This window comes from Panthera onca, chromosome D4 (genome assembly GCF_046562875.1).
Source record: "Panthera onca isolate mPanOnc1 chromosome D4, mPanOnc1 haplotype 2, whole genome shotgun sequence".
NCBI lineage: Eukaryota > Metazoa > Chordata > Mammalia > Carnivora > Felidae > Panthera > Panthera onca.
The window spans coordinates 6,123,725-6,141,759 of record NC_138351.1 but is presented as its reverse complement, the minus strand read 5'-3'; the positions used below and the strand labels follow the sequence as shown (position 1 = coordinate 6,141,759).

Genomic DNA, 18,035 nt, shown 5'->3' with positions numbered 1-18,035 from the left:
CAAGATTTGTACATTTTTACATTGCTTCCTTCATAAAAAGCAGAAGACCACTTATCCTTTTTAATGTTTAAGCATATAAACTATGAGGTGCACAATAAAGTTACATAGTTGAAAATCTTTGCAATATGATATATATTACAAAAGTGTATATTAAAATATACAATTATGCATGTATGTATATATATGTACATGTAAAATATACAAGAGTTTTGTTGTATATATTGAACATATATAATATACATTAAAATTTGTATATGCGTTTGTTATATATACATTTTTGTTATATATTTGTTATACATATGTATATAATAAATTATATATGTAATACCAACCCTTCTTAGAAGTGCCATCAATGACAAATCCATGAAACCCAGCTCTCAGGTCAGGGGGACTAACATTAACCGAACACTGTAACTCTGTATTTCTATCACGTCTCATGGGAGCCTATTCTCACAACTGGGTGCCCAGAAGTCACCTAGAATGCATGCTAAAAACCGAGGTGGGGTTCATCCTCAGGGACTCTGATTCGGTGGGCCTGGGGTACATACGCCAGATCAGAATGTTCCGCTAGCTTCTCAAGCTCTAGAAACATCTCAGTGGAAATGTTACTCCTAGGTAGACGTTCATGCAAACTCTGTTCCTAGAAATTCCATGAGTCGATCTTCAGCATTACAAATCAGAAGATAAAATTATTTCATTTGATGCAGCGTCATGGCTTGATGTGAAGCCTACCCGGTGAGAACTGTGCTGGAAGCAGACATTTACGGGGCCATGGGTTGAACGCGCGCACACACACACACACACACACACACACACACACTCACGAACTCCCCACACAGCACCAGCCTCCAGATGCCGTAGGTATCCCCTGGCAAAGCACACTGAGTGCTAATTTGTGATTTAGATCAGTGTTTAATTAGACCGCATCCTTATTTACTTTTAAAATACGTGAAAAATGACCAAGTAAGAGCTACTTCAGTAATCTGCTCGTTTTCCAAATTAGAACAGAGTTGTCTGAAAAGCCACGTAGCAAAACTTAACTTTCCCCGTGGGCAAGAGAAAAAATTATAAAAAATAAGCAAGCAAATGAAAGGGGAAGATTCCCACTCCCCAGAGCCGTTGATCTTTAAAGAATGGGCACCCAGGATAAGGAGCCAGAGTCCGGTTTTGAACCCGGCGTCTGCAAGGACTGAGCTGCAGGAGGGCGGTGCTGAGGAGCCGCGGCTGGCGTGGTCCTGAGGGGCACGGCCATGCGAGTCTCCTCCGGTCTGCGTGTGAGGGGACACTTGGCGACCCTGCCACAATCGCAAGGCAGGTTCTCCAACTTCCCTGAGACGGGGAGCGGGAGACTCGGATGAAAATTGCTAACGGATTCGTAAGTCCTATTGGCAAGAAGTAACAAAAACAAATGCGAATCACCGGTGCGATTGCGCGCAAGCCTGGGAGTGAGTCCACCGCGGACAGGGTGTCTCTGCTCTCGGAGTTTCGAGACTGGGAAATCTAGGGAGGCCGTAATCAATGACAACAGTCTATAGGGAGGCCGTAATCAATGACAACAGTCTATGGGAACGATAGTAACGATCTGGGGAAAGGGATGCTACCACATGGGCGCTCGGCCCCAGGCGCGGACAGAAGTCTGCGCTGGCTGCCGTCACCGCCTGTCCAGTTAGGACTTTCTCTGGGTCCGCACCGCTCAGCTAGAAACCGGCCGCACTCACCCACGAAGAGCTGGCTGTTGAGCTGCAACCGCGCGTGCCCGTCGGCAGGTGCAGCCTGGGTCTCGCTGGGGAGCTGGTCCACCTGAAGCGATGCTTCCTTCACGTTCCTCTCGGCCCTCACGTGGTGCCACTGGTTGTCATTAAAGGGGGTGGGCGACCGCACTGTGACCTCGCAACGTCCGTTCCCCACATCAAAGGAAAAGGTCACTTCCGAGGGAGCTGCAAATACAGATACGGAGCGTCACTCGGTTGGGTCACGGGGGAGGAAGTTCAGTCTATCAAGACAGGAGGCAAGTGCCATGACATGCCCCTTATGAAAGCACAAGTCAGTGACACTGGTGCGCACAGATGTCACGCTGAGCTGGCTCGGAGGGCAAGATAAATCTGTATCCCGGAGGAAGAGAAACAAAGCGATTTTAACACATTCCTGCTCAGAGCAGACTGTCCATCTTGCTAAAAACCCTAAAGAGTCGAGATAGTCACCTAGAGGAAGAAAACTAACGTATTAGCTGGCTTCAGATGTGTAAGTGGGTTTATTTAAAGGTGGTTTAAATCTTCATATACTTTAAAAGCACGACATAACGTTAAAAAAAATTTTTAATGCTCATTTATTTTTGAGAGAGAGAGAGAGAGAGTGTGTGTAAGCAGGGGAGGGGCAGAGAGAGGGAGACACAGAGATCTGAAGCAGGAGCCAGGCTCCAAGCTGTCAGCACAGAGCCAGACGCGGGGGCCCTACTCGGGACTCAACGCAGGGCTTGAACTCACCAACCGTGAGATCGTGACCTGAGCTGAAGTCAGATGCTTAACCCACTGAGCCACTCAGGCGCCCCACTACAAGAAACTTTGAAGTAAGGAACTGCGCTTTGAGGTACATGCATAAGTGATGTAACCAGTCAATTAAATGAAGTGATTCTGCAACTTAGTGAGTTACCTGACCAGTTTGGTTTTAAATATCCTGATCGCACACACAGTTAGGGCAGCTAAGTGCTGCTCCACAGACGGGTATGTGTTTGCTGAATCGCTGTTTTCCTCTCTATTAAAAATAGCAAAGTAAAATAATAGAACCTTAGTATTTACGAAAGAAATACAAGTGACAGCACACTGCAATGTGGCAGGAGTTAGGTTCTCAAAGGGGTCACTGTTAACTCCTGAGCGCCTGGTGGCTTCGTCCGGGGGGCGACTCACCATGTAGCTCTAGCCTGATGAAGTCTGTGATCCCCAGGTTCTCTACAAACACCCCAGAAGGAGCTGTTGTCTTAAAAAAGAAAGACACATCAGCACTGAACTCTCCGCGGAACGTAGGGAAATGAAGGTATGAAGTCTCCGTGTTGAAGGACGCGGAGTTCCAAAATGAATCTGTTTCCAAAAAGAAAAAAGACAGCGACAATAGCAATGAAACAGAACAAACAAGAACTACATTTTGGATTTCTAGCATTTTTTGCTGTTAAATGCCATCAGGGGAGATAATCACTGGAAACGGCCTGTGTTCTTTAAAGAAAACAGTATTATTTTAAAATTATCATAGAAGGGCGCCTGCGTGGCTCAGCCGATTAAGCGTCCGACTCTGGAGTTTGGCTCAGGTCATGATCTTAGGGTTCCTGAGTTTGAGCCCCGCGTCAGGCTCTGCTCGGTCAGTGCAGAGCCCGCTTGGGATTCTCTCTCTCCCTTCCTCTGCCCCTCCCCTGCTCGCACTTTCTCTCTCAAAATAAATAAATAAACCTAAAATAAAAAATGAAATTATCATAGAGTAAAATTGACTTTTAGAGAAAAATTGATGTTACATGAGTTTTTTTTTTAAAATTTTTTTTTTTCAACGTTTTTTATTTATTTTTGGGACAGAGAGAGACAGAGCATGAACGGGGGAGGGGCAGAGAGAGGGAGACACAGAATCTGAAACAGGCTCCAGGCTCCGAGCCATCAGCCCAGAGCCTGACGCGGGGCTCGAACTCACAGACCGCGAGATCGTGACCTGGCTGAAGTCGGACGCTTAACCGACTGCGCCACCCAGGCGCCCCGATGTTACATGAGTTTTAATACATGCGTGGAGGGGCGCCTGGGTGGCTCAGTCAGTTAAGTGTCCGACTTTGGCTCAGGTCATGATCTCGCAGTTCACGACTTCGAGCCTTGGTTCGGGCTCTGTGTTGACAGCTCAGAGGCTGGAGCCTGCTTCTAGTTCTGTGTTTCCCTCTCTCTCTCTGCCCTCTGTTTGCATTGTCTCTCTCTCTCTCTCTCCTCTCTCAAAAATAATTTAAAGCATTAAAAATATTTTTTTTAAATACACACACGGATTTGTACAACCATCACCCAAATCAGGATAAAGAATAGTTCCATCCCCCCAAAACTCCCTCTTGCTATTTCCTTATAGTCACACCCTCCCCCCACCCCCAAGCCCTGCCTACCATGATCTCTAGTTTTGCCTTTTCCTTTTGACATTGGCTTTTTTTTTTTTCACTCAGCATAAAGCCTCTGCGATTCACTCGGGTTGCCACATGTTGTTACTATTCTGTAGTATTCCACCAGGTGGATGGGGCCGCCATTTCTTTGTCCACATGTAGTGGACAGATTCGGTCATTTACAAATAGAGCTTCTATAAACACTCGTGCCAATCAAGCACGTGTTTGTGAATAGTCTTCTTTCTTGCTTTCCAACCTGTATGCTTCTTCCTTCCTTCCGTACATTATTGCACTGGCTACAACTTCTAGTATGACTGAAATTGTGGAACAGAAGTGGTGCGATTGGATATCCTTATCTTGTTCCCAGTCTTGCGGGGGGAAGGCGGGGATCAGTCTTTCACCAATAATTATGCTAGGTGTTCTGGATAGAGATACTCGTTATTAGGATGAAGAAGTTCGCTTTTATTCGTAGTTTGCTAAGAATTTCATTGTGGATGCTACCGTGATACAAATTACCACATTGATTCATGATATAATCATAATACGAGTTATTCTATCAATTGATGCAGAAAAAGCATCTGGTGTGATTTTTCTTCTTTCTACTGTTAAAATGGTAGATGACATTGACTGATTTCCAAACACAGCTGACCCGTGAACAACCAGGGGGGTTAGAGGCACTGACCTTTGCACAGTTGAAAATCCATGTGTGACTTCTGACTCCCCCAAAACTTAACTACTAATGGCTTACTGTTGACTGGAAGCCTTATTGGTAACGTCAACACATACTTTGTGTGTTATATGTATTAAATGCCATATTCTTATAATAAAGTAAGCCAGGGAAAGCGTAATATTATTAAGGAAGCCATAATGAAGAGAAAATACATTTACAAGACTGTACTGATTTATTGGGGGGAAAAATGTGCATATAAGTGCACCTGCACAGTTCAAACCTGTGTTGCCCCAGGATCAGCTGCACTGAATCAGTCTTGCACCCTGGGGTAAATCCGTCAGTGTTGACGTATCATTCTTTCATATATTCCTGGATTATTTACTAATGTTTTGTGGAGGATTTTTGCAAATATGTCTGTGATGATGCTATCTGTAGTTACCTTTTTTTTTTTTTTTTTTTGCATTTTCTTTGTCTAGTTTGGATATCGGGGCCATGTTGGCCTCACGTAATTTTGGGAAGAATTTCCTCTTCTATTTTCTAAAAGAGATTGTGTAAATACGGTGTTATTTCTTTGGGAGAATTCACCAACAAAACCGTCTCAGACTGGATTCAATTCCATGACTACTTTCAGGTCTGTTCCAGTTGTCTGTTTCATCTTGAGTGAGTTTTAGTCGTTAGCGGTTTTCAAGGAATCGATCTGTTTTATCTATGTTGGAAAATGTATGTGTGTAGAGTTGTTTGGAGATCGCCATTATTATGCTACTGATGTCCGTGGGGTCTGTAGTGATACTCCAGCTTTCACTCCTCACATTGGTAATTTTTCTCTTTTCTCTTTCAACAGTTCTGCTAGAGATTTATCCATTTTATTGATCTTTCAAAAATATTTTTTCCTCTTATAGATCTCTATTGGTCTGCTTTTAATGGAATGGCTTTCTCTTCGTATCTTTATTTCCTTCCTTCTGCTTACTTTGAATTATTTTTTCTTCTTTTTCTAGTTTCTTATGGTAAAAGCTTAAATTATAGAGTTGAATTTTTTTTTCAAAACACAAGCATTTAATGCTATAAATACCCCTATAAGCACTGCCATAAATGTACCCCACCATTTTGGTATGTTATATTTTCCCTATTACACAGGTCCATATGTTTCATAATATCCATTTGAGACCTCCTTGACTCGTTTATTAGTTAACAGTTCAGGGTTAAATTTCTGAATGTTTGTGGAGACACTCACTGTCTTTGTTACTTACTTCTAGTTTAATGCATTGATGCCAAAGAATGTATTTTGTATGACTTGGTAGTAGCTAAAGATTTCTTGTGACAAAGAATATGCTATATCCATGTGCATGTGAAAAGAATGTGTATTGTACTGTTGGGAGGGAGTTCCATAAATGTCCATCGGATTCTGTTGGTTTGTGGTGACATTCAAGCTTCTGTACCCTTGCTCATTTTCCCTCTCTTAGTTGCATAGGTCAATGAGAGAGGCATATTGGATTCTCTAATTATAATTATGAATTTGTCCATTTCCCCTTTCCATCCTGGCAGTTGTTGCTTTTATGTAGTTTGAAGCTCAGTTATTAGCACACCCATTTAAGATTCTCATGTCTTCTTAATCACTTCTTGTGTCTATTAATTTTCTATGCTTTCAAGCAAAGATTTTAATATAGAAAGTCCAGCTTTCTTCTAATTAGTAATTAGGCAGTGTGTCTTTTCCTGTCCTTATTTTTAAACTTCTGATGTCATTATATTTGAAGTGAGTTTCTTGTACACAATACATAGTTGAGTTGTAACGATCTGTCTTTCAACTGGTTTACTTAGACCAATCTCATTAAATACAAATGTCGACATGTGGGATTTAGTTCTACCGTTTTATTTCTTCCTGTTTGTTACACCTTTTTTTTCATCTACCTCGCCTTTTCTGTCTCCTTTTGGGTTATTTAAACATTTTTTAGTATTCTGTTTTTATTTTTCCATAACTGTTCCTTGATTGGTTATTTTAGAAATTACAGTATATATACTTACATGTACTTACAGTCTGCTCAGAATCTCCATTTCAACCACTTAGCTGATTTGTAAAAATGTCACCAACAATTCTGTCACTTTCCCTGCTCCCCTTTATGTTGTTGTTGCTAAATGTATTACATCTGTGCACATTAAAAACTCAATGAAGTAATGCTGTATTGTTTGCTTTTAACCCTCAGATATTTTTACATAACTCAATATAGAACAGTCTGTTAAACTTACCCAGATATTTACCATATCTGGGTAAATATTTTTTAAAACATTTTTTTAAAAAAGTTTTTTTTAATGTTTATTTATTTATTTATTTATTTATTTTGAGAAAGACAGACAGAGAGTGAGCTGGAGAGAGGCAGAGAAAAAGGGAGACACAGAATCTGAAGCAGGATCCAGGCTCTGAGCGGTCAGCACAGAGCCCGACGCAGGGCTCAAACTCAAGGACTGCAAGATCATGACTTGAACTAAAGTCGGACACCGAACTGACTGAGCCACCCAGGAGGCCCAGATATTTACCAATTTTAATGCTGTTTTTCTATCCCTGATGTCCCAGATTGCCTTCTGATATCATTTCCCTCCTGTCTGAATCTCCCTTTAGAAAGTCTTTCAAAGCATCTTCTGGTAACGAATGCTTTTAGCTTCCCTTTGTCTGAGAATTTTATTTTATCTTCATTCCTGAAGGAGATTTTTGCTGAATACAGAATTCCGGACTGACAACCTTTTACTTTTAGCACTTGAGAAATGTTCTACCACTTACTCTGGCTTTCATATTTCTAATGAGAAAGTCACTGCCATTTGAGTAGGTGTTCACTTATAGATGACACATCACTCTCTGGCTGATTTCAAAAAATTTCTCACTGCCTTTATTCGCAGCAGTACGATTACGATGTGTCTGGATGTGAATTTCTTTGAGTTTATCCTGTTTGAAGCTCATTCAACTTCTCAAGTCTGTCTTTTGCCAAACTTGGAAAATTTTCAGCCATTATTTTTTTAAGATATTTTTTCCGGTACCACACTCTTCTGTCTGCTTCTGAGTATTCAATTACATGAATGTTAGATCTTTTCTGGGTAACTCATGGTTCCCTGAGGCCCTGTTCATTTCTAGATTTGTTTTCTTTCCTTTCTTTTGTTCAGATTGAATCATTTCTATTCATCTTTAAGGTCACCGACCGTTTCATCTCAGATCTGCTATTTGGCCCTTCCAGGCCATCTTTTATTTCAGTTTCTGTATTTTTCAGTTCAAAAGTTTTCATTTAGCTCTTTAGAGAGCCTATTTCTCTGATGAAGTGCTCTTTTTCCATTTGTTAAGAAAGTGTTTATGATTACTTATTAGGGCTCTTATGTAATAGCTGTTTCAAACTCTATCAGATAATTCTAACCTCTGTATCGTATTTGCATTAGTATCTGTTGATTGTATTTTCCTAAACCAGCTTAGATTTTCCTGGTTCTTTGTGCCAAGTAATTTTGGATTATTTCCTAGATATTTTATTTATTTTTTTTTTCTTTTTTTTTTTTTTAATTTTTTTTCAACGTTTTTTATTTATTTTTGGGACAGAGAGAGACAGAGCATGAACGGGGGAGGGGCAGAGAGAGAGGGAGACACAGAATCGGAAACAGGCTCCAGGCTCCGAGCCATCAGCCCAGAGCCTGACGCGGGGCTCGAACTCACGGACCGCGAGATCGTGACCTGGCTGAAGTCGGACGCTTAACCGACTGCGCCACCCAGGCGCCCCTCCTAGATATTTTAAATAGTATATTAACAAACTCCAGGCTTTGTTTAAAGTTTGTGGAGCATGTTGAATATAGATATTGATATCTATATACGGATACAGATACAGATATCTGTATATACTGATATATATATACGCATCTATATCTACCTGTATATATATTATTTTTTTATATTTTTTTATTTATTTTTTATTCATTGAGTTATTTTGCAGGTAGTCGGCCTGGTTAGGATCTGGCCACACATTCCAACGGGACTTCTGTGGGCTGTCTCTAATGGCAGTCCAGTTTGCAAAGGTTTTGCAGTACTATTCAGATCTGCCTCCCTCTTGCGCCACCCAGTGGCCAGTCTGGGTCTTGGGTGGCAGCCGCTCCGCTCAGTTCTCAACTTCTGTGGTCTACGATTCGGGTCAGATCCACTCGGATCAGATCCAGTAGCTCTGAGGTGAGCCCAGGACTTCGTAAACGACGTATGGCACGCCTTCCTGAACAGTTCCCTCTCTGGGCCCTTCCAGGTACTTTCTGGTCCCCTGGTCTCCCTTCTCAATCACGGGACCAGGAAAAGGGGTCGTTTTTAGCCTGCTCTCTTGTGTGCTCTATGCACCTCTGCAACTCGACCACGTCCATCGCCAAGCGACGGGTGAGAAGAGAAAGAAAACGAAAATAACGGGAGTCCGCCTACGGTCTCTGAACCAAAGCTGCCCTATTCAGAGCAAAAGGTCCTTTCTGAAGTTCTGGCTCTTGCGAGCTCCCGGGGCAACTTCTGTTGCTATTTCCATGGCTCTGCCTGGGGACTGGGGCCTCAGAAAACACCAGGAAAAGAGGGAACTGGGATCCCTGCATTCCCTGAGAGTTGGGACTCCTCTGTTCTCTCCTCCGGTCGGGGCTAGAGGGCTTCTCTTGGAACCCTGTCTGTCTGTGACCCAAGTCCGCATCTGGGACCAAGGCCGAGCGATGCTGGGGGGAAACGTAAATGGTGAATTCTGGTTTCTCTTTCTTGCTGCTATTTGCTTCCCAGCGTCCCGAGATGGCTGCTTCAAGGCATCCTGTCCAGGTTTTAGAGGGGGACCCACGGGGAGAGGGGAGCCGGGGCGTGCTAACTTCATCTTATCCAGAAACAGAACCGTGGTCTGCCTTTTAAGATCACAAGTGGAAAAAAATCTCTTCCTACTACCATCAGTCAAGGCACGTGACTACGTTCTTCACATTTTGACTTTCCACGTCTCAAAACTGACGTTGTCCGAGATAGGAAACGCTTACTTTTTCTCAATAGCAAGGTTGAGAAGTGTCAGGATTTCTTCACAAGGCAACATCCCCTACGGGATGGGCCGTGTGGCTCCACGGGCTCAGAAGGCCACGTGGCCACCGCAGCCTCGGTGGACGTTGTGCTTCGGCCTCTCCTCTGACGTGAGTGCCACCGCAGAGTTCGGGGCAGAGGACCGACATGGCCTGACCTGGGCGCCTGGCTGTCAGGTGGAGTATCAGCTCGGTGGGGAAAAGGCAGCAGCGGGCAGGCCGGCGAAGCCGCAGCAACAACCCAGGTGCTGGTGGTCACGAAGGTGGATTCGGATCCATTTTGAAGTTGGAAACAACACGACTTGTGGGTGAATTAGACGTGTGTTGGGAAAAGAAAGACGTTGTGAGTGACCGCCATGTTTTCAGTCTAAGCAAAGGGAGAATGGAGTTGCCGTGTACCGAGGTGGAGAAGGTTGTTGTGGAAACACTTTTTCCCCTCATTTTCAACAAACTGATTTCGCAATGCCTAGGGAAATACAACCCAAGGTACCGAACGGCCAGCTGGATGTCAGGGCTGGGAGTTCAGGGAGACTGGGCTTGAGGTGTAGACGGGGGACTCACTGACATCAGTGTGGTACGTGTCATGCCAATGTCCCCAATGGGCCTGTTGGGAACAGCTGGAGGGCAGAGAGAAGGGGGGCTGAAGCTTGGGGGACCCCAAAACACGATGCCACTGGTGAAGTGAAGGAAGACGGAGGGAACCCAGAACGTTGTGGTATGTTGGCAGTAAGGAGGCGAACCAGGAAAGGAGACCAAAGTGGCCGATAAAGGTCAACTCAGACAACACCGGAGAATAAAATTTGGATTTAGCAATATCGAGGTCTCATTAGTGAGCTGGAAAAAGCAGTTTCTAGGGAGTGACGGAGGAGAAGGTCTGAGGGGTTAGAAAGAGGTAAATTAAATGCAGAACCGATGTATTTTATTTCAATTAGTTTGGGAGAAGGAAGGCTATGAAAGAAATCCAGATGTAGCTGGAGGGTAAGTGGTCAGAACCACTGAGGTTTTCAGAATTGCCAACAGGTATGAATGAACAGGTACACTTGATGGGTCCTGTCACCCCATTTCTCATCATCTTACCAATTTTAGGCATCTCAGCACTCAGCCAAGTGCCTTATACTTAGCTGTATACGTTAGATGTTTGCTGACCAGGTGATAGAATATTTCAGATGATTCCATGAGTATTCGCAGCAAGAGTCTGATTTCAATACTGCAGAAAGGTCACTACTCCAAAGGTAATGTCATTTTCTCACTTTTCTTCCTCAGTTACGATGACAGCACACACTTCGTTTATTAAGTTAACACATTTCTAATGAAATATGGATTATCAGGGTAGGTAGTGTTTTCATGAACGTGGGCAGCTATATTTCTCCTGAAACCCTGACACGTGTTTTCAGGGGTCAAGACAGTTCCTCTTCCCACTACTTACTGTCCCCCCAGCAGAGCAGAGGCCCCAGCGCATACGCGGCTTCTGAATGTGGTCGGCCTGTGTCTCTCATCACAACCTGAATGACCGGCAGGTGCTCCTTATGGGAAAGGACTACTGTGTCGCTGGTCCTACAAAACAAATACGACCACCTTAACATTATTCTCAACGATACCCGGAGAAGTAACAGTCTTTCAATGCAGTTCAAGAAGGTATTTAGCTAAATGTGTGACTACGTAACAGTGGGAAATCAAACAGCTCATCTGACCGCTTACACGGTAACGTATTTTAATAAGGTCGTCTGAGGACCCGAGACCTTTGTTTGTCTACGTGACCCCAGGGAAGGAAAGTGGCCAGGTCCAAAATCATGAGCCTCATGCTGGCGTGAGATTACACTTTCACTGCAATTAAGCAGTTCACTGCTCTTTCCAATTTAGCCGCCGTGTAAGATTTAAATGCAGAACTTTCACATGCAAGATCTGTCTGGCTTCATTAAAAAAAAAAAAAAAAAATCTGACTGATAAGATTTAGGTTTTCAATTCTTAGATTTTTTTTTTTTTTTTTTTTACTATATTTTCCAAAATTCCTACTGCGGTTACTAGGCATTTCCTTTTTTATTGATGCCATAAATTTAAAAACAAATGAAAAAACAAAGCAACCCCAAAACAAAATACTGATTCAAAACCAAATCTAAAGGATGATACAATGTGCAATTAAAATTAATAAATGAGATAATTCACGGGAAGTGCTTTGTCCATGGCTGTCACCATCCATCCATTCGACCAACACTTACTAATAAACAGCTTCTACTCGTCCGGCCCTGTGTTTTGGGGACGTGGACATAAAAACCACGAACAATGTCCCCAAGAAACCTAGCAGATATTGTAACTATAACAAAAATATAATTGTAATATAACCAAATCATGTAAATGAATATTTAAGACAGCATTCGTAGCTATGGTTCCAATACAACAAAAACTAGAATAAGGGCCAGAGGTCCTGGGTCGTAAGCCAGCTGACCACCAACCACCTCTCTGGAGGAAGAAAGAAGATTTTTCTGCACATTGTAAGCTGTTCATATTTTTACTGTATATTTCAATATACAATTGTACTTCTGATTTAATAATTCGTCTCATGTGTCATTCTGATGCCCTGTATCTGTGCAGAACCTAGGAAGTTTTCATGTCAAACAATTACAAAGCCACCACTCACTCTTATAGGTACAAATGGAAGCACTTGAAACTGACAATTTTGCAAGTCGAAACAATCAGCCATTTCAAACGGTTCAGCCCAATAGCTTTGCTGCAAAAAAGAATCTGCATAACTTAATGGCTAATTATTCCAGTTCTGATTAGGCATCAAAGTAATTCTTTTAAGGTAGGAAGTTGAAAATTATTAACATTTTTATTTTGCTTAAAAAATGTAACAACGTGACTGGCAGTGCCTATGGTAAGACATGAAAAATTTGAACTAGATATCCTGAAAGTTAAGAAACAATTTTTTTTTTTCAATCAGAGTGTTTCCCAAAAACCAGACTAAATAAAGCCGCATGGCTTTATCTGGTTAAGGCCCTGCAATTTCTGTGGGTGAAAGCACACGTCCCAAACACATAACTCCTGGCTTTGTTGGGAACAGGTGGTCACCAGCTAGAAGATTCCATGGATTATGGGGGGAGTCAATCTGAAAATATATCTTGTTATAAATGTGGGGATAATGCACTGAATTAATTCCTCGTGTTAAATATCAATCAGTGTTACAAATAGGCATTTTAATTCTTGTCATTGCTATCTTGGTAGAACATTCTAGAGTAAAAACATAAGTGTATTAGTTATTCATTGAGGATCCCTGAATTTTAAAGAACCATTTAAAAGCTACATTTATAATGCAGTGAAAAAGCTACGCTTTTAACTGTTTTTAGCAATGACAAAGCACAGAGTCCTGAAAAAAACCTAAGGAAAATCATAAAAGGTAACTGCGTGTCGGAAGGCAGATATTGTACTAAGTTCTTTTTTCATTCCATTGTTTGTAAAGTAACTTCCTGATTCTGAGGAAATTTGAAACAGCTCCGATTTTAAAATTTATCAGCACAGGTCATTGCCAATTGCCTACGCTTCACGTAGGATGTTATTCATTGCCATGGTCACTAGATTCATTCGAAATTGCCTAATTTAGTTCTAGCTCAGTTTTCTTCTTGCTTCTCTATTGTTTTCAAAAGTTGGAAGCATTGCATGTCTAGGCATGATGATATTTCACGATAGGTTCCAAGCATTCAGTAAGAGAACTTCCAAAGCCACTTCTCTTTTGTTTTCAGTCCCAAGCACTCCAGAGATTATTCTTACTTGCTGGCTGTTCTGCAGGGGACTTTCTGAAGTCTAACGGGGCTGTCACGACTTGGAATTGTTCGAAAAGCCACAGGGAACAAATATTGGGTCGGCTTTCACATTTCCTAATTGTTCGGGGGAAAAGAGAGACCGGAGACAACCTAATTATCACCACCCCGAGTCGCATATTTTGAGAGCTCCCAGGCTCGCTCTTGGGTTTTGCTATTCTATTTGACAAACCCCTTGACAAACCCGGGCGGTTTAATTACTGCGGCAATGTGACACTTCATGTCCAGCAAGGCCCGTCTCCTCTCCTTGTTTCCGTCTTCCGTTGTTATTTAGCATGGCTTTTCCAAGTACTTTTTCCCAGCTTGTCACTGACCCAAACACGAAGCACATGTTTGGCGTTGGCATTAAATGGAATCAAGGAACTACATATTTTTCTCACTCACGGCCATTGTGTGATACCTCCATTTGCTTATGTCTTCTTAGAGTCTCACAATAAAGTTTTATGATGTCTTTTCCCTAAAAATTTTCCATAATTGTGTCATCTTTATTCCAGAGTACTACTCTCTTTTTGCTGATTTTGCGAGTAGTTTGTATAATATCGTCTTATACTTAACACGTTCTTCATAGGAATCCAGTTATCCTAAGATTCAGTAAGTAGCCCTACTAAATAAATTCTGATTAATTTCATAATATTTCTGTATATGCTCTTGAGTTGTCCTGGTCGACAACCATATTTTCTATGAATAATGTGATCTTCATTTCCTTGTTTCTAATCATGTGCGGTTTTCAAATGCCTCATATATTTTTTATCCCTCTCCTATTCATTTCTAACCTAACTGCACTGTAATCAGAGAAATTGTCCATAAGATAACAACTATTACAAAATGTGGGGGGTTTTGCTTTACAGAATATCAGAACAATCAACTTGCAAAAATGTGCCACGTGTGGCTGAGAAAATTATATATTCTATAATTTTAGCTGGCTACCAAAACAAGCTGTTGATTTCATTTAAAAATATTCTGTATGCTTAATAATTTTTGTCCACATGATTTAGCAATTGTTAACAGATGTATGTTTAAATGTCTTCCTACAATGGTCGATTTGTATATTCCTTCTTTCAGTTGGGTAAATTATTTTCTATATGTATTTTGACTCATTTTTATCAGGAACAAATTTAGGATCGTTACGGGGTTTTTTGGTGAAATTAAAAAGCATTATTATATAGTGATAGTAATCGTCTCCCATACTAAGACTTTAAAACTTTACTTACTTCTGTTCGTACTTGCTTGGTAAACTTGTGTTCAGCATTTTGCTTTCGACGTTTCTAGGTGTACAAATGAAATACACTTATTCTTAGTTCAATATGATCTATCTGGATTTATATGGCTATTTTGGTCACATTTACTGTGCATGATTATTCATTTTTTTGTTGCTGTTATTTTGTTGCCTCTTGTTTCCTCTTTTCTAGATTTTATTTCCTCCTTTCTTTTGAACTAACTAGGTTTTTAAAATCCCATTTTGGGGGCGCCTGGGGGGCTCAGATGGTCAAGCGTCTGATTGCTGCTTTGGGCTCAGGTCATGATCTCACAGCTTTGTGGGTTGGAGCCCCACATCAGGCTCTGGGCTGACAGTGTGGAGCCTGCTGGGGATTCTCTCTCTTCCTCTCTCTCTGCCCCTCTCCCACTCGTGCTGTCTCTGTCTCTCTCAAAATAAATAAATAAGCTTTATTAAAAAAAATTACAATGAAACAAAAATCCCTTTTGAATACTGCACTCTCCATGGCTAGTCTTTAGTGGCCACACTTAAAATTTTAATCGTATGTCCTATGAACAGTGCAATAATGCTGACAAATATCTACGAAACAAGTTTTAAGTTTCAATAACATTTTCATTTCTAAATTTAATTCCTTTGTCAATCACAATCATTTTGTAATGGGATTGGAATGCCTCCTCCCGTTTCAATTCCGTATATACTGTGATATACAACTCGTGTCCAGTATGCATCTCCTATTTTCTTAACCTCTCAGTTTACACATTTCTTTACTCAATATTTCTTCTAGCGCCTGAGACTCTCCTACAAGATCACCTACTCTCATTCTGAAAATCATTCTTCAAACTTCCTCTTGTGGAGTCTGCTGGTGGCGTATGCTCCTTCAGCGTCTGTCTGTCTGTCTGTCTGTCCGAGCGTTCACTGTATCTCAGCTGGGGACACGCTTGGAATGGGACATCTTCCTAGTGCACGGCGAGGGGAGAGCCAGCACCCGTGGGTGGCGCTGGGTTCCATGGAGGGGTGGGAGGGGCCTGCTGGCTCCGACTTCCTTTCACCTCTGCTCCCTTTAACGTTCTCTTTAATTTTCTTTGGTTTCACCGTGATGTGTCTGGCGATGGACTGGCTTTTACTTATCCTGCTTGGGTTTCCGGTAGTTTCTCCCATCTGGGCATTTCTTGGCTATTTGATTATCGCCCTTGATGATCTCCAATCTTCTCTTTTGAAACTTGACTCAGATGCCTGTTCGACCTTCTCCACACCACCCCTCCATGTCGCTGTCTTTCTTCCTGCCACCGTGTGTCTCTCTACACTACAATCCACACGTTTTCCACTTCCCCAGTTTTCTGATCACCTGTGTCCACTACCTGATCCAACAAGTCTTGAATTTCAACGATAATAATATTCTCATTTGTAAACATTCACTTGGTTCTTCCGTAAATCACAATCACCTCCATCAACAGTATTTTCTCATTGCTTTCTCGTATTTCAGTTCCACTGCTTATTCTTCAAACGGTTCCCCACATTGATTTTACCTTATGTTCTTAATGTATCCGTGATCTGGGATTTTTAGGCATCTATTTACTCTGTGGTGTCTTCTGCCTCCCACTTCTGTCCCCTGGGGCTCTGTAGCCCTGGGTTGCGAGCTCCAGTTTGGTAGCATTCTATCTGTGGGAATCCTTTACCCGCAGGAATGCCCTCCAGTAAGAATGTCAAGTAATTCTATGATGAGCCACCGCCGTTGCCAACCTGCGGCCCCACTAACTTAATTCAAGGATCGGGTGACATTGGACTCCAAATCTGTGTGAGGGAAAGTCTGTAGACGTGAGTTTTCAGGGAGTTATTTCTTGCTACCTAGGGTGCTAGCAGGAAGAGCTGTCGCCTTCCGCCTTCTTTTTTTGGGTCTGGAAGCCTCCTGAGACCTCCAGCGGTACGGAGAGGCTTGTGTTCCACACCTCCCCTTTCGTGCAAGCCAGACCGTGTCTGGTTTCCCCAACGTGGCCATTTAAAAGCACGGCCAGCAGCGAGGGAGTTCAGCAAACAACCCTGGGTCAACCGTGGGGCAATCATCTTATTAACTGGGTTAAACTGAACTTTCGGAAGTCTGCGTATTTTACTTTCGGCGAATGGGAGACGTTAACCTGGTATTCCTATTCTGTCTTATTAGAAACAAAAAATAAAATGGACATGATTAGTTATTCACAGGTAAACAGAAACAGCTCCCTACCACTTTAGGCTTCAGATTAATTACACTGCACACATCAAAGCTTCTACTTTGAGCTTGCTAGGGAATCCTTTAATCTTTTCTCTTTATAGAACTGTCTTGTCCAATGTCTGCCTAAGTCACATCGTTTAAGCAACAAAAAAATTACAGTTTGCACAGGGAAATTATATGGAAATCACCATTCATTCCGGTCAGCATCACAGTTGCAGTAATATTGAGAATCAAGGCAGTTCCCCTGTAATCCACAAGCACATTTTTGAGCATCAGGCAGAGAACCTCCCCAGTAAGTGTGTGTTTCATTGGTTCTTCCAACCCACCAGCTCACTGGGGTTCCATCTGAAAGACAAGTATGAGAAAAGTGACACCTACTTTGCCCCCCACTGCCTGCCTCCCCAGCACAGTCCTTTGCTCCCCTCTATTTCAAACACAGCGACTCTTTTAGATGTGAGCAGATGTTAACTCCGCCACAGGATAATTTTTAAGAGGATTTCCAACTGTTTAAAGAATATTTCCATATCAAGACTTACATTCTCACCATATGTTTTACTTTTATTAGAAAATGAGCAAGCGGCCCCTAACTCAATCCAGGCGTGATATTTACGTATTTCTCTTGAGGACTCCAATGACCTAATTTATTTGAAAATAACATTCACAAAAGATTTCTCATTAAGAAAAAAAAAAAAAAAACAACTAAAGAAAACCAGAGTGATTTATACACTGAGTCTAAAATCTGTTCGAGAGCCTAAGACGCCATTGAAATAATATAATATCATGCAAAACATGGATGTCTTTCACTTTATTAGCGGAAAACACTGGTCCTTCCTGTCAGGTCTTAGAAGCCTCATGGAGACATGTGTTTCTTCTTATACTGAATGGGTTGGCTTCGTAGTTGGAAACTACAGACAAGGTCCTGACGAGCCTTCTCCATGCCTGGGGTGCGTCCCAGGCTCAGGACAACTGCGGTTACCACAGCT

General features: G+C 42.1%; 1 protein-coding gene and 1 long non-coding RNA gene across 4 annotated transcripts in view; both read right to left on the bottom strand.

Annotated features, from left to right (window-relative positions):
• The window catches only part of LOC145713007 (uncharacterized), a 445,152-nt gene that overhangs the window by 198,346 nt on the left and 228,771 nt on the right, over positions 1 to 18,035 (bottom strand). The window lies entirely within an intron of this gene.
• LOC132663702 (contactin-associated protein-like 3) overlaps positions 1 to 18,035 on the bottom strand; it is a 193,680-nt gene that overhangs the window by 24,762 nt on the left and 150,883 nt on the right. For all 3 annotated transcript variants that reach the window (XM_060610214.3, XM_060610215.3, XM_060610216.3), the window contains 4 exons: positions 17,241 to 17,397; positions 11,245 to 11,372; positions 2,904 to 3,074; positions 1,719 to 1,937 (listed from right to left, as the gene is read on the bottom strand). In XM_060610214.3, coding sequence (XP_060466197.1) covers positions 1,719 to 1,937; positions 2,904 to 3,074; positions 11,245 to 11,372; positions 17,241 to 17,397 — 675 coding nt within the window. The remainder of the gene's footprint in view (positions 1 to 1,718; positions 1,938 to 2,903; positions 3,075 to 11,244; positions 11,373 to 17,240; positions 17,398 to 18,035) is intronic.